The 16559-nt window shown below is 35.5% G+C and overlaps 1 protein-coding gene across 1 annotated transcript; it reads right to left on the bottom strand.

Moving 5' to 3' along the window:
* Nucleotides 1-87: 87 nt before the first annotated feature.
* On the bottom strand, nucleotides 88-15671 carry LOC106181057 (bridge-like lipid transfer protein family member 3B). The gene is made up of 18 exons (XM_013565314.2): nucleotides 15248-15671; nucleotides 13888-14050; nucleotides 12142-12180; nucleotides 10852-10934; nucleotides 10123-10231; nucleotides 9656-9896; nucleotides 9203-9366; nucleotides 8800-9007; nucleotides 8380-8478; nucleotides 7587-8057; nucleotides 7226-7332; nucleotides 6581-6646; nucleotides 5240-6188; nucleotides 4213-4949; nucleotides 3742-3892; nucleotides 3249-3505; nucleotides 2933-3041; nucleotides 88-2547 (listed from the first exon to the last, which is right to left on the bottom strand). The coding sequence occupies exons 1-18, from the start codon at nucleotides 15289-15291 to the stop codon at nucleotides 2051-2053; spliced, it is 4494 nt and encodes a 1497-aa protein (XP_013420768.2). The 5' UTR covers nucleotides 15292-15671; the 3' UTR covers nucleotides 88-2050.
* Nucleotides 15672-16559: the final 888 nt, after the last annotated feature.

Consider the following 16559-nt stretch of genomic DNA (forward strand, 5'->3'; position numbering starts at 1 on the left):
ATATGGCTTAATACTGTTTTAATATTTCACACGTATATGCTACTATGTATCAGAGTTGGTGCAATTTAAAAATGTGAGGTATAATAGTTCATTTGTTGCACATTTCAGTTTATTCTCACATGTTGAACAATACAACAACATCAACATAATTAGATGAATGACAAGATAATGTACAGAATATTGCACTCATTGAGTGAGCATAGTTCCTAAGAAGATCTGGAACAGATTTCTTGTGATCTGTTCAAGGACAATTAAAAAATCTAACGTTAAAAAACAATGACACAAGACATTTTGACGGACCTGTCATCTAGGCATCTTGATATATCGTTTTCTTTAACTTAATTAAATATATGCATATACTAGGTTTGTACATGAAGGGGAACATTTATGAACCATTGCCTTTCAACATGAATATAACCAAAATCTTGGTGTTCATGACACAGCAAAGGGAAATCTTATGTCACTCACTGATCCCCATAACAGTTTTCTTTTTGCTGCCATGAGCATCTTACAATAACTCTTTGTGACATCCGATTTGTGCCATTATCAAGTTGTCCTTGCACAGCCTTTAATTATTGCTTTCGTCAACAAAAAGCAGCAGTTCTCAGTGAATTATATCAGACCAGGCTGTGTATATCTGGCATAGAGACAAGTGGCCGGGAAGTCACACAGAACATAACAGCTATCACTGCGAAATTACTGAAGCACACTGCTGTAAAAATTTTCTTAACAGATGAAAATAAGTAATGAAGAGCTGTACAACATTAATGCAATTCTTTCAGTGTAAACGGTATCAAATTTAGGAAGATCTAATCATAGGTTAAAATAGCACATGCTAACCTATGTGTTTACTGACCGGTTCTAATACATATAAAAAATCACAAGTCTGAAAATGGTGTACTTCATCTTTTAAATGGGAAACTATGGACAATGCAATGCATTGAATGAGGCTTCTACTCCATGCAGACAGCCCTTGACCATGAATGGTTTTAACTAAACAGCACCATATTTGGGTATCACAAACACATCAATCACTGCCTGAAGCTGACAGGTTGCATGTGTACTAGCCATTTCTTTAGAACTCAGCCCTATGGATAAATGGACAACACAAGGCACATTTATTTCTAAAACTATTACAGATTGCAGGATCACATTACATAATCTGTGAATAATCACATTGTGCATATATATATATATATATATATATATATATATATCACATACTCACATTTGACATAAGCACATGTGGTGTATTTCACTGACAGCAGCAGAAAGCTCCACTTTGATAAAACAGATACTTCCAGGAACATAATACAATGGCAGAAAGCATCTACAAAACTCTCCCTTCTGAATCTAGGTTAACCTTATTAACATTACACACAGAGAACATAAAGTTGTTAAGAAAATTAAAACCGATTAATGAAAATGTTGGAATAAATATAAATTCAGCCATCTTCCTGCCCATTTTAATTAGTGCATATACTAATGTCCAGTAATTGGGGGGTGGGGGCGGGTGGGGGTGGGGTTACAGTTACCTGCGTCTACCAGATTTGAAATGCACCTTTGCTGAAATATGGAAATACTACCACAACCCAATTAACATATGAAAGCACCTAATGTATATATAATGTAATATAGAACCATATGTAGTGGCATGGCACTAAAATGCAACCCAAAGCATTAAAAAATCATTTTAGGCAAAAATACAAATACCACAGCACTAAGATCTGGCTAACAAAGTCCCAATTTCTCATGTAAATCTACTCTGGACACAAACAAAAAAAAAAAACATTTTAAGCAGCTACATAAACATCAAGGAATTTCAAACATGTTTGATCATTCTATTTCAGCTGTTTGTGTTACATTTTGTCTCAGATTCTGTGTCTGAATAGTTGGGCAGTGTAAGCACAAATAATCAGGGGTATGAAAATGGCAAAGCATAGCGAAAACTTAAAATTATGCAAGCATGGCTGCCTGGTTGCAAGAAAAAAGCAACCTGTACATATGATCAGTTTTTTCAATTACTTTACTTTGTATTTATATCAGAATATTATTTCCCAGTTCTTTGATGTTCTGATTTCAGCAGTTCTTCCTGCAGATGCTGTAAAGTCTTCATAAGTGACTCTCGCTCTTGTCGCATACTAGCAATTTCTTCATTTTGATCCACCAGCTGTTCCATAAGCTGAGTTCTCTCCCCCTTCAGTGCACCGATCTCCACTTTCATCTCCTCCATCGCGCCATTATCACCATAAGTAAGCCCACCTGAATGAGTGAATGAAGAGATCTTCTCAAACTGTTTCCTCAATGCCTCATTTTCCGATTCCAGTTCCTGAAGAGATTTTGCTGCATTGTCTTTTACCCTTTTTACCTCCTCATCTTCTTTGGACTGTACAAGACAGAGCTGTTCTTTCAAAGCCTCTTTCTCCTTCTGCAGTGTGCTGATAGTGGCTTGGAGGAACTGAAGACTTATGTCAGGACTTGATGGGCTTACTGGACAGCTGGGTTCATCTGATGACTTCTCTGTACCATGTGGATCAGGAGGGACACCTGTCAGGTAAGAAGATTGCAGTGCAGCAAATGAATTGTTTGCCATAAATCTAAGAAGCTTTTACGTAATTGTGGCATTCAGTGATCATTATCATATTTAAATGCACAAATATACAGTTAATTCATTTATTTATTCAAATACATGTTTTCTAAATTGGTCATTTATAAGGGCAAAAAATAGAACTGCAAAATTTAAATTTCTTATCATTTTCTTAATACATTCATTACAGAAATAAAAAATATACATGAAAAAAAAGAATAACTTTTTTTCTCAGTTTAAAAATTCTAACATTGTATATGGGCTAATGCATTTTTTTTATTTTGAATGCCATCCAACATCTACTACTTGTGAGTAGGCTGTTGACGTAACTTGTGGTTTTCTTACCCTTGATATGGAACACACCATCTTGTGTTCTGGAGATGATAGCATGCTCCACATGGAGGTCCAGGGGCACAGCTCCTGGGGACGTCACATTGACAGGGGGACGATCATCCTGGAAGTACAGATATACCAAATGAAATAAGTTCTGAAAAAATCAATAACAATCTACAAATCCACTGTTCTATTTTTTTAAAAACCCACATTTAATATGTATCAAGTCAGACACAATTCCCTTAACCTTAAACTTCATTTTTTGAAAACACTCAGTATCAACATTAGTTAAAACTAATCAAATTTACACCAAATTATAGAAAGTTACCTCTAAAGTGACTGTTATGTTATTGACATCAATGACCATGGGCATGGCCGGGGGGACAATTTCATCCTCTATCAGACTGACCATCCCTTCTACACTGGACATTGCAAGGGTAAGGTCACAGCCACTAGCATTCAGCAGCAGGAACCCTCTCTCCCCTGCCGTGGGTGCAAGACGCTCAGCATGGGGTCCCATCTCCATTCTCAGTTTGAAAGGGGCATCTGTTGGATGACTGGGGACTTCACTTAAATTTTTCCTTCCTGAAAAAGCAAATGGACAATAGCAACTGTGGGACTAGTTAAGTATTTTTATTCACTTGTTTGCAATTGTTTTTCAAATTCTTAAATCTTTTAGTAAAACTTTGCAATGGCACAAAAAATAAAAGATGAACACAACATAAACTTGTAGAGTTGATAGAGTTGATCTGTCCTCTCTGGTAAAATGAGAACATTAACAAGGGTGATGACATAAAGAAATAAAAAAACTAGTTGATTACCTGCAGCAAATGATTGCTGAAATTCCTCCAACACAATATTGCCTTTGACAGCAGAGACCAGGTGGTCAAGACAGACCTTCACTACAGAGTCCTGACCACTGGACTGAAACATCACCTCAGTGTTCAGCAGATTGAATGTTGTCACAGATACCTGGATAGAATATAGCAAAACCTGCTGGTTATGTCTGAGAGATGTTACAATGTAAAACATAATACAGTCAATGTACAACAATACAAAAAAAGAGTTCGACTACTTTGCTAGGTGTGATTTCAATTCTTTTGCATTAACAAAGTCAATTAACATGTACTATAAAAAATAGAAATTTCCATGCAGCCAACTTTTGAATTTTTGCAAAGACAGTGTTAGGTGTAGGGGATTCTAACAAGTGGTATTTACGCATTAAAAAGACTACAATAAACTGATAAGCTCAGCAAAATTTCAAGCAGTAAACTACATTGTTTTGTTCATACCAGGTCTCTCAACTTGTCCTGCACACTGCTCAGTGTGGTCACACTAGCAGTGTCTGGGTCCTGGGAGGCTGTGTCTGACCTTCCCTGACCAAACCCCACCAGACTGTCCACATCATCTTCCAGCGTGTCTGCCCCCAACAACACAAAGTCCTCGTCATCGTCAGACAGTCCGCTCCTTACTGACATCCTGTCCACCTCATCCTCCGAGTCGCGTTTCATCAGCCCCTGCTTCAGGCGACTAAATCTGTCCAAGCTCGGAAGAGAAAGGATACCCGACTTCTTCCCATCAGAAGAAGATCCAGATGGCCTCTTGGATCTCTCAGAAAGTTTAGGCAGAGATGGGTACTTCTCTGTCAGTGATCTGGACATGATCTGGCTTTGTTTCTCCACCATGTCAGTGTCACTGTGAACTCTCTCTAAGCTATGTCCATCCGATGGACTTTTAGACTGCCCCTTGGTGACCTCGTGAGGCACATTTGTCATAGTAATGCTGCCATCATTTTTCACTTGCAAAAGCAGATCAACATCTGTCTGACCTCTTGTTTGACTACTGGTTTGTGCAGAAGCTTCAGATGTTATTTTCCTAGTCTGTTCTATTAACATCTCACTTGCAGTAGCTTCCAGAATGTCTGTATCACTGCGGGATCTGATCACAATGCCATCTGGTGAGAGCTGAATGTCCATTTTCTTCTCCTCTGAACTTGTTGGAATGGTAGACCTTGGGCTGGCAGAATTTTCTTTAAAAAAACAGAAAGAAAAAAATCAAAGAAATGCTGCAATATTATTTACTTATTTGATCAATTTTTAAGAAATAAAACTACAAAACCTCTGAACAAATGAAATTGCACAATATGAACAGTGCAAAATTCTGGTATCAGTGACGGCCTTTGGCAGACTTATGAAGACTACATCCACAAACACCAAGGTGCCTATACAAAAAAAAAAAAAAAAAGGCTGTCATAGTAGAAAGGGGAAATTACTGAGACAATATCTTTGGTTATGTAAGTTTCATTTTTGTTGACCATACCTCCTGATTCTTCTTGCCGTGCCATTCCATCACCTGACACCTCCCCCAGATCATCAGAATCTGTCCCTTCACGAGAAATGTTTGGCACCAATGTCTGCACAGGGGGAAACACAAGAGCCAGCTCTAATTCGGGCAAGACGAGACCAACACATATCTTTTTGGCCTCTATCTCCTTCTGCATAATGCTGATTGTATCCTCTTCCAATTTTTTCTGTAATTCTGTCACTGACTCAATCAGTCTCATCAGGAACAGAAACTGATAGTGATTGAGCTGAACACACACTTTGTCTGCAGTATCAACAATTATATTCACATCACTTAACCTATCATTCTTATCTGGTGAATGACTTTCCTGAGTAGTATTCATCTCAAGGACACCGTTATTATTACAAGTCTTCTTCTCCGTTTCAGTTCTATTTCCCGTACCATCGCTAAGGTGTGGTAAGGCAACCCATAATGTCAGCGGGAAGGACTCCACAAAGGGGACCGGCCTGTGCTTTGACACCTGGACGCCACCAAAGTCCAGCCACAGTTGCTCAATCACTGCACACCATACGTCCTTGGTTCCATCATGTTTCAAGGCATTAGTCCCCAGTAGCCGAAGCAGTGGGGCACCTTTCAGTGGAGAGTTCTCATCAGCCGTACCCAACTTGGCATCTGTACTGACTCCATTTAAAACTGGTAAAGGGTTAAGATAGACACCATGTTTCTTTGAGACATGTGTTGCATAGATGTCTGGCAATGACTCCAGATCCTCTTTCATGTTTGGAAAGCCTGTTGAGCAGAAGAGTTTGGCACTAGTTTGTTTCTTCACCAGTTGATCCAGGTGTGAGAGTGTGGCCTTGTCATTGTCCTCCACATTGGTGATGATCATCCTGGAAGCATGGATGTGTAGGCTGTCAGGACGATCTGGCTGGTCTTCTACTGACTTCTCAGCTGGCAAGATCAGCTGAAACAGTACATAAAAGATGATCTAAAAGCCACACTGTATGGTATTCAAACTTTGTTTTTGAGCTTTAGGGGGAGCAAATCAATTCATTACAGGGGCAGGTATGGCAAAACTATAGATCTTTAAGTCAGAGGTCAACAGTGAGCCTTCCAGGCCTGCAAAATCAATACTGACTGAAAATAATTTAGATTTTTGCATAAAGTAATTCCTAATGTAAAATATTGAACTTACAATTGTTTACATGGGCTGATATTAATCTGAAGATCATCAGTCCAAATGGAAAATATCTCTACAATTTTCATCAAGTTTAGAGTGTACTAAATGTGACTGTATGACTGCATAAAAATGCTTAATTAGCAATGATATGTTGTTTATCAAGTACATAAACAAACCTTTGGCATCAGTAGGTCTATTCTGATATCCACATGCTCCTTTGGTCCATCTTCTATTTCTATATCCTACATATAAATACAATCCATCACATATCACAGACTAGTTACTCAAGATGCACAATGCTAACTTTACATCCACTAATTCTGATCAATCTTTCCTTTTCTGCCAAAATAATTTTGTATTATAATTCACACTGGCCGTCACCTTGACCTGACGCTGGGATTTTCATACAGAGATGTGGGTTGAATTTCAAAAGGTGGTCAGTATGGTCAATATTATGATAGTATTATGATAATGTAGCTGTGGCTTATTAAGGTATGTGGATTTGGTTTGGTTGTGATCTAATGGCCGATTCCATTTTATTTGAACTTTTAATGTATGTGACCAGAAGCTTTTATTAGTGAATAGTTACTATATGACATATTTTATTTGATTTGTGTTTGGTATTCTAGAGTATTTTATGTGGTTTTTAGCTTCATTAACCGATCCAGGTGGAAGCCTAGTGCGCAATGATTTTTTTCTTTATAAATCTTGCAAGTATTATACAGCTAGTTGAGAGGCAAGCTGGCTTAGCTTGAAATAGCATACTCTTGGTTTAAAAAAAGGGTATACTGCAATGTTAAATTTTGTGAGAGCAAACTTACAGCAGTATGAGCTAAACTTAGCATGAAAGCATTCAACCACAATATTGTCCTGTAGTCCACAGTCAACTGGAAGGGTGTCACCTTTACAAACAGATTGGAACTAGGCACTGCCAAAAAAGAACAGGAGTATAAACTAAACAAAATGCACACTTTGTCTAAGACTTGGCAATGATGCACACAGCAAGGAACATATAATTCTGAGAAGGCTTAAGTTCTTGGTTTATAGGAAAGAACTGCACGAAAAAGAGGTTTTAGATCCAATAACTCATCATCTAATTCTACCAAACAAAGCCCAATCAGTGTCAGATTCAGAAATCTAGTAAATAGATTTTCCTCATATACAAATTATCAGTGCCCTTACCTGGGTAGTCTACTCCTTGAGGAAAATAGTAACTTGTATACTCTACATGAATAGATGACATTTCAGGAGGCAGGTGAAGGGATTTCTTGTCAGAGCAGAAAAACTTTTTTGGTCCTGCCTTCTTGTTGTCAGAAGAAGTAGAAACTTTATATAATATAAAATCCTCCATTCTGAAGATAAAACAGCTCTCTAGCAGTTTGGCTGGTTTCTGTGGTTGCAGTTTGGTTGCTGATTGCACTTTTTGTCCATGGCTTTTATGACCTTGAGCTCTGGGTGAATTATATTGATCTTGGGTAGACTGAGAGTGATAAGCTGCCTTCGGAGCATTGCTTGTGTGAAAGGGTGAAACAGGTGGGCTCTGCTTTGTAATCTCCCGGAGTTCTTCTCTGAATCTGTTCAGGAGGACTTGTGTCCACTCATTCCGAGCTTGTAAGTCATCATTGAACTTCACAAAATGCTTCCTTTCATTGCCTGTTGTGATAAAATACTTTAATCCATGAATTACATGTAACTTGACTTAGTTTTATATAAAATTTCATCAGCATTTCTTCTTGTCTTTTCTGTCATATATTTACATTTTGTTCCTTTACATATCTATATAGAAGCACTAGTGATTTACTGTCAGTGAGAGTCAGGTGCAAAACAAAAAACATTTAAATCTGAGTAAAAATCTTGAGTCACTATAACCAGAAAGAAATATTCCATTCTGCAAAAGACAAAGCTTGAAATTATAAGAAGGATAAAAAGACTGACAATAAATTCACAGTATTTGCCACTATCACCACTGACTTACTGGAGGGATGGAAAGGATAGTGGTCCAAAGATATCCTGTGTAGTGTTATCTGCATGGCACCACCATCAAGGAGACTGCTCTTGCCTGGACAAGATGACCCTACAGATGGAAAAGAAAAGAATGAACAGAGTTAGGAACAATTCTGACTAACTTTCAGCAAACACCTGTCTAAATATCTGTCTATCAACACTGTAGATTTGTCTTTCCTCTGTAAGTGAAGAAATTGAAGTACATGTAAATACACAGCTGAAAAGTGGCTTTACTGATTTTTGTTTTGTCAACCATTTTAAATTGGATATGCTGTACCCTGGCAATCTTTGACTGAGAGAAATTGTTGTTTTTTAAATGTTCCACATCTTGTCTATTTTATATGTCTAAACACATGATGCAAAATGTGAATATCTCAGAAAGGCTACTTACCCTCATTGCTATGGCTGAATTCATTGCACAAATGTAGGTCTATCCTCCCCAAGAATATGTGATAAGATGTCTCAATCACATCATACTTATCAAAAAACTTTCTGAACTCCAAATGTTTACTGGAATGCTTTTCTTGTTGTTGTTGTTGTTGATGTTGCTGCTGTAGCTTAATATTATCTTCCTTTGAGCCTTGAATGTGACCTTGTTTCTACAGGAAAAATTCTAAAACTTAGTTTTCCATCTATGTATGTGTGTATATTTCTAAACAATTCCTAAACAATTCACTAAAAAGTTGCATCATTTATAAGTATAAACCCTCCATATGTTAAACTTTTAGTATGACTTAAACTTAAAAAGCACAATTAAGCCTCTTTCCCCTAACATTATAAGTATAACTTTTTACCTGTAGTTTTTCGAGTGCACTTTCTTTACTTTGATCTGCAGATTTTTGGAGCACTTCTTTCAAGGACTTCCCATACAGAATGACTGCTTTCAGTTGGGAGTCAGTCAGCACCCACAGTAAGTCATCCAAAATTAGCTGAACTTTAGAGGAAACTATACTGCAGTCTGGAAATATGTTTCAATAAATGATTATCATTGCCTTGATTTAGCATTCAGTAGGATACAACAGTAAAGAGAGAGAAGTTTATAGAGAAAAACAAATCAATAAGAAAGACGATAAGTTATATATCAACATTTGAGGGCAAACATATACTTTGTCATGTATTGTAAAGTCACAACCATATCACCTTGTGGCAATGCTATCAGGTTGTACAATAACGTATATATATATTTGACTTAAGTCTAGAGACAAGAAAATTAAATAAAAAAACTGGGTCAACTACAGCCCACACACCTGACAGTGTCTTCTTTACAGTAATTCTTATCTTGGACTGATTTGTGATGAGTCTGAGAGGAGTGCTGGCCAAATCTGGGTCATGTGAGGAGAGAGCACTGGCTTCGATACGTAACGTCTGCCACTCCACTTCTTTGAACAGCAACAGGAGACCACGGTCTTGGTCTTTTATTCGGCCCTGGCGAATGTCACTGACCTGACGCCATAATGGATTCTTACTCTCAACTCGGATTCTTGACATCTTAAACAGAATATTTTGCTTAGGATAAGAAATTGAAAAAATAACTGCAAAAAGGATATATGAAATGTAATCTGAATTCGAATCTAAACTGAATGCAAAGTAAATTAGAGGAATGCCCGTGTTTTTATGAAAAATATTTTAAATGTGATCACAAATATTAAATACATGATTTACAAAAAATTCAAAATCTTGAATGCTCCTTTCTATTTGGTTAAAATATACTCACTTGAATAGAACCATGAAAGGCATGTGCCTTAAAGTTTACAAGGACAGAATTCACTGATACAAACATTCCATCCACCACTTTGTCCAAAAAACCATATTTGCCTCCAGAGCTGGAAGGAAAAATATTCATTCAAAATAGTCATCATTGTAAATACATAACACTGATAAATTTCAGTTTAAAATCTTTCGTGGCAATATGGTGTTTAAAACCCCTAATCTAGCATATATCATGAAATTGTACTCATTACCATTCATATTTCTTATGCTTTCATGGTTAACAACACAGAAACAATTGTATCTTAAGACAAAATACAGCAATCTCTATCTGGAAAACAATACATTCAGACTTTTATAATCCATACATTGCACTCAATTTCAAGTTATTAAGAAAAACTGACAACCTTTCCATTACTGATGCTAAGAAATCAATCTCCTACTACAAATGTATCAATTATCATAAATAACTAAGTAAGTAATCAATAATCCTTAAGATCCTACATCTTTAAGTTAAAAGTCTTTGAACATGCCTGTTAGCATAGTGATGAGACATCAAGTTAATTGTATGGCAATAAACAAAAGCATATTTTCACCCCAACACAGACACAGATAAATTGACTTCTTAACCACAACTTAATTATTTTGGTAACTCATAACTAACTAGCCAGAGTGCCAGTTGAGCTATTTTTCTACAAAGAAATCAAGCCAGGCAATTGTTGCATAAAATACTGACCTGTAGCTTGGCATGCCATCCAGGTTCTGTGGTTTCCTTGGCTCATCACAGGTCTCCATCTCTACTACCACCTCATCTAGATACTGAGACAAATTTAACAAATACAAACACAAACAGATGACAATATGCAGATAATGTTCAACTGCATGTGGTTTATACAAAACCTTGTGGTGGTTTGAAAAAAGGAAAGATCATATGGATACCGTAATTACTCTATCTTTTCAATGGGAGAAAATTGCAAATTTTACAGATACTGTATTTTTAAGTCATAAAGTCATAAAATTAGAACATCAAATTAAAAAGCAGGCTACTATATAGTTCTACTCTATGCACTTTAAGTTATCAATACACGCATAAAATGTTTTATTTTAAACCTGAGTTTTTGAAAGATAGTGTGCTCTATTCTTTATAGAAAATGTAACTGGGTATTTTTATTATTATTATTTTTTTTTTTTTTGGGGGGGGGGGGGGAATAAATGTCAAGAGATCAACAATGAATTTGTAGTACATGCATAAATTCAAAAATCGGTCAACAAACCCAGAATATTATCAATAGATTGTATTTAATCAAGCAGTACAATGAAGTCATCAAATAAACACTAGAATCTATCAACCAGGGTATCATTCTTACAAGATAAATGAAGTCTCATAAATCAACAACAACAAAAAAAAAAGATAAACCAGCTGTCTAACTGGATAAGAGACTCAAAACAATAAATTCATTTATTTTCCATACACTTCTAGCCTGGAGTGCAAAAATTTCTAGTGCAAACACATTTCACAACATGTACTCTCTTAACACAGATCTAGCTTGTGTGATATTATGATGCACAGGAAACTTTAACTTGAAAGATATGTATCCTAAATAACAGACATTTTTATACTCGATGTAATGCTTGATAAATATTAAAGGGATAATAACTCTTTGTATGAGATCTATATTTCACAATAAAAACCTTGTGAATAACTCGTAGAAATATAATATATTCTGTTTTACCACAAAAACAGCAGTTATAGCTTTTATTCTGATATCTGAACTTGTCTTTAGACCACGTGACCTCCATTGATGTCTATACTCTGTTAAAATCTCTTAAGAGATTTTAACAAAAAACCAAACTTTTTAGAAAAAAACCAGGGACTAACTTTGAATGTAAAAATGGACTCATTAACCATTGGTAAGTATGGGAAAATTGTTGTTTACTCCAGGAAAATTCATTTTTTGGCCGAAACGAAGAGTTATTATTGCTTTAACATCATTTTTCTTAATATTAGGTGTTTTTAAATACTTACAAGACAGATGGGTTGACTCTTCAGTTTTGTCCAATGAATCTTTAATGAAAAAAATAACAATAAAGATTATTGAACTATTCAAATTAAAAATAGTAACTTAAGATTATTCTAAACAATTTCAATCCTTCCTGTGTTTATTCACAGCTTACAAAAGTACCAGATTAATAAAATACTTTTATGAACCTTGTGAGACATGTAAGCTGATATGGCTCAAATTTCTAAAATCATGAAAAAAAAAAAAAAACAATATTTTCTTTAACTGACTTCTCTCTGGAACTTTTTTTCAGAGAACACTCACAGTTGCTTTTTTTACAAAGTTAAAAATACCAAGTACATCAATCTTGGTGTAACCAGACAGGGTATACTAGTCATCTATAGATAGTGAAGTCACTTACAAAGATGGCTAAATTACTGCTAGGGCACTCGGCCATTTATGTAATGTGGCTGCATTACTAGAGTATTTGTAGGTTGCCACTTATGCTTAAATTATTCATTGACGTCATATTAATTTACAAAGCAGCAAACAGTTTAAAATCGTTTCATAATTATCTATCTAATTAGTCAGAATGAAATGGAAACAAACAAAAAAATACATATACCCCAACATGTGTAGTAATATATTTGTGTGGTTACATTTTGCAAATGTCCTCTCTGAGAAAAAAAAGCTTATCTTTCTAATGTTAAATCTTTTGCAGCCTGTGTAGTTCCCATAAATCTTAAAACAAACTACTTATTAAAAGTCCCACATGTCTGAAGAATATTTATTGATATCTTTTTCCTTTTCACATCAAAATGAATTAAACCCTACAACAAAGGAAGGTCTTTTTTGTCATGCTCTAACATGCATATGTACCAGTAATGAAAAATGTAAAATGAATCCTTAACATATATCATTTCATTATATATTGATTAATAGACTATCATATTTACATCAAGCTTTATGCCTACAATGCTATTCAGATTGAATCATGTGAACTTTTTTCTTAGATTCATCTATCAAACTTCTTTGGATCTTGAGCTTTTTCCTCCTTAATTTTTCCTTTCACACAATGGCAAGCACAGACACACATTTAAGTATATAAAGCAATGCCCTGTCACCTGCTTTGTCATAACTAATGACATCAATCCATCTGCCCACAGATCCATATTATACAATATCAATTTCATCTTCTATGAAAGCTTTTCATTTATGTGAAAAGTTATATATGACTGCATAATATTATAGAATTTGTTTTAGACTAAAAGTTATACTAATTGATTTGATTTTTACAAAATTTATAAATCATAGTTGTTCTCACATAATGACAATCAATAAATCTAAGGTCTCATGACAATTTTGACAGTAGACTATAAATGTTGATCACAGCAGACAGGATCAGTAGACAGACTAAATTCATGGAATAGGAACTGATATCATTTTAAGTCTGTATGTAAAACTAGTTACAAGTATTAAACTATGAAGAGGTGTGTCTGTTAAGGCCACTTCAGGCTATGTACTACTGGTATGTATACAGAGACAAGGCCCTGACCAAGTCATGGTCACTACATTCAAATTCATATAAATGATCTTTGCTTTTGAGGTTTTCTTTACAAACAAGATGTCAGTAAATTTCTTTAAAAGTTTCTAAAGTGGTAAAAATGCCCTTGCATGCTTATTATACTGTTGTGTTACTAGTAATAATATTATACAGCATTATGTGTGGATTCTGACCCTATACTAATCTTTTAGATATTAAATAAGCTTACCCTGATTGACACCCGGTTGCACACAGCTTTGCTAAGCCTTAACCATGTTGGAAGATCCAGCAGCTCCATTAATACATTCTCATTGAGTTCTAGGTTGGTGAGCTCACCTTCTCCCTTGAATGTGCTCAGGTTAATCTTATCTGCTGATAGATTCTTGGTAAACCTGTAGAAAAACACAAACAAATGAAATTTTCTTAAAAATTGTTCTACAATGTGTTAGAGAGAGATGAATGGACACAGTGGTCACGGTTATTTCAAACTAGAAGGGCATTAGACAGGCAACTGTGTATCTCCCAAATGTACCTTAAATAAATGCTTATATACTGATATTTCTCAAAATTCAAATAAATTTATTTCCCATTTATTGGAGAGAATGTGAGTATTCAATATTTCAAACTGCATTGTGGATTTAGTGCATCTATCCATTTAATTTGATCCATTGGCAGAGTAATATGAACCAATTTCCTTATTAAGGATATATAGATCTATAGAATTTAATCAGCTAAGTGAGATCTGTTTGAATGCAAGGTGTTGCAGAGCATAACTAGACCTTTGATGGTAATCTTTACTTTTTTGTTCTTTCTTTCACTATCCTATATATTATATTGCTGGTCTTTGGTAATGCTCTACAGTACAGGGCATCATTTTCAAGCAATGAACTACTTCAGATTGGCACTTTTACACAATGTCAAAATACAAGGAATGCCTTCATCAGTATGCCTGTTAAACATATACCCACTGTAAGGGTACATTTGTATGTCAGAAAGTTGGCAACTAAAACCTAGTAAGAACAGGTCAGATTATTCATTACTTCTTCATTTTGTCTTATATATTGATTCAGGGCTAAAACTGGCACAAGGTCACTGTGAAGTTCACAACTGACAAGAGACATTTAGATTTACTATGGAAGAGGACTAAACAGAACATGCCTTATGAAGCCTCTTAAATTATTCTATATTGCTTGGGACTTGAAGGTGACTAACTGCTATAATAATAACTTAAGCTCTCTAAACATATGCCTAAGTACAATGTGAATTAAAAGACAATTTATGATACTATTTATTGTTCAAGGGACACATTCCTCCATTATTGTTTACATCAATATTTGGTACAACCCAGCCTGGGTACCCTATTAACGCATGAACATATCTTACAAATTTTATTTATAAACTTGTTTAACCATCAGTGAAGCCGGTAGCAACTTTCCGCCAGTGATATATCCGCAACTGTATGTCATCACAAAACAATGCTGTCATAACGCATTCAACTCACATTATTTGCGGATATGACTGAGCCAATGGCGATAGTATTTTTCATGCCAGCACATTTAGATCGGTTAGGCATGAGCATTTTAACTTACTTTGAGAGATGTTTAAGGATCTGGTTCTTGATCAGTGACGCCATTCCTCTGTTTGAGTACTTATGACAGCAATTAACGCAGTTTTGTTCTTTCTCTTGTTTTCATCCCATCTTCAACGATGTTCAATGGCATAATGGCGACGCACTATTTTAACCAATCACCACTAAAGCAATCATTTCTGCTGAATGCTCTGTTGTTGTTATTTTTCTAACGTGCGACGAGCACTGCAACATGTACCCGCAGTTCTTCACTCGTATTTTTCCATTATACATGATTATTCAACACATGATTATTCAACACGAGTGACCTAATCATACATCTTTCGGAGTGGTATCCTTCCCTGTGTTAACCCGATTTAGAGAATGAACAAACACTGTTGATGGTTGCAATCCGAATTTTACTGAACACGTTCTGCGGTTCACGTTAGATTCTAGTGTACTAACTAATGTACCGGTGTCACCGATGTTGTGTAAAGTGCTTACACGCACGTGTATTACCAGTATACGACATACATTTCAAATTCACTTTCTTTCACATACCAAAATGCTGGCCTTGTTTTTCACACTGTCTTCTTGTCAAAAATGTTTTTAAAATTTTCAATGGAATTAACCAATACGTTTGGCTAGTTATAATTTCTATCATGTCACCGATGTCACCGAATAATTACACTTATAATTATAGTTTCCTTTTTCCCATGTCAGCTCGTGTCAGGTGCATATTGTGTCATTGGTGTTAAACCTTGAATTAAGAGCGATATCATATTGTTTTATTGCAAAGTTTCATTAAAGTTTAGGCCTATTATGTCACTGCTATAAATAGCATGGACATGTGGAAAATTTGATTAACATTCGGCTTCATGTCCATGGGAGCTCTGAGTCACACAATGAATAGGCCAACACGATAACAATGAATATTTCACTGCTTTTCCAACTCAGGCTGCATTTAGTCCTGTTTCTTTTTTGAAAGTTTGACAATCATAAGTAACATGGTTTTCCCATAATGGTCATCATGGCAGCAGCACCCAAAATTGTGTTTTCTTCTATTTTGATGCAATATTACATAATGCTTAACACCATAATGACCATCAATTTTTAATAATAAAATATATGCATCATGGATTTTCAGAAAATGTGACTAGCATGGGTCTTCAAGCCCATGGAGGTTCTAAGTCAAAGAATTTGAAAATGCTAACATGTGAAAACTTAAATTTTCATGAAAAACTGTTTAACTGACAGAAAGAATTACCAAACAGACTGCATTAACAAATGGAATTGTGTTTTAGTCCTATGCTTCTTTCCTGTAAGTTTGAGAA

The sequence above is a fragment of the Lingula anatina genome, chromosome 1, assembly GCF_051362555.1.
Source record: "Lingula anatina isolate TDL-2025a chromosome 1, LinAna3.0, whole genome shotgun sequence".
NCBI classification, from domain to species: Eukaryota; Metazoa; Brachiopoda; class Lingulata; order Lingulida; family Lingulidae; genus Lingula; species Lingula anatina.

Coding starts and splice junctions, on each gene's coding strand:
- LOC106181057 (XM_013565314.2), bottom strand. CDS start 15,291: ATGGCGTCACTGATCAAGAACCAGATCCTTAAACATCTCTCAAA. Junction 8,058..8,379: donor CTATCCTTTCCATCCCTCCA/GTAAGTCAGTGG, acceptor TTATCACAACAG/GCAATGAAAGGAAGCATTTT. Junction 7,333..7,586: donor TCAAGGAGTAGACTACCCAG/GTAAGGGCACTG, acceptor CTTTTTTGGCAG/TGCCTAGTTCCAATCTGTTT.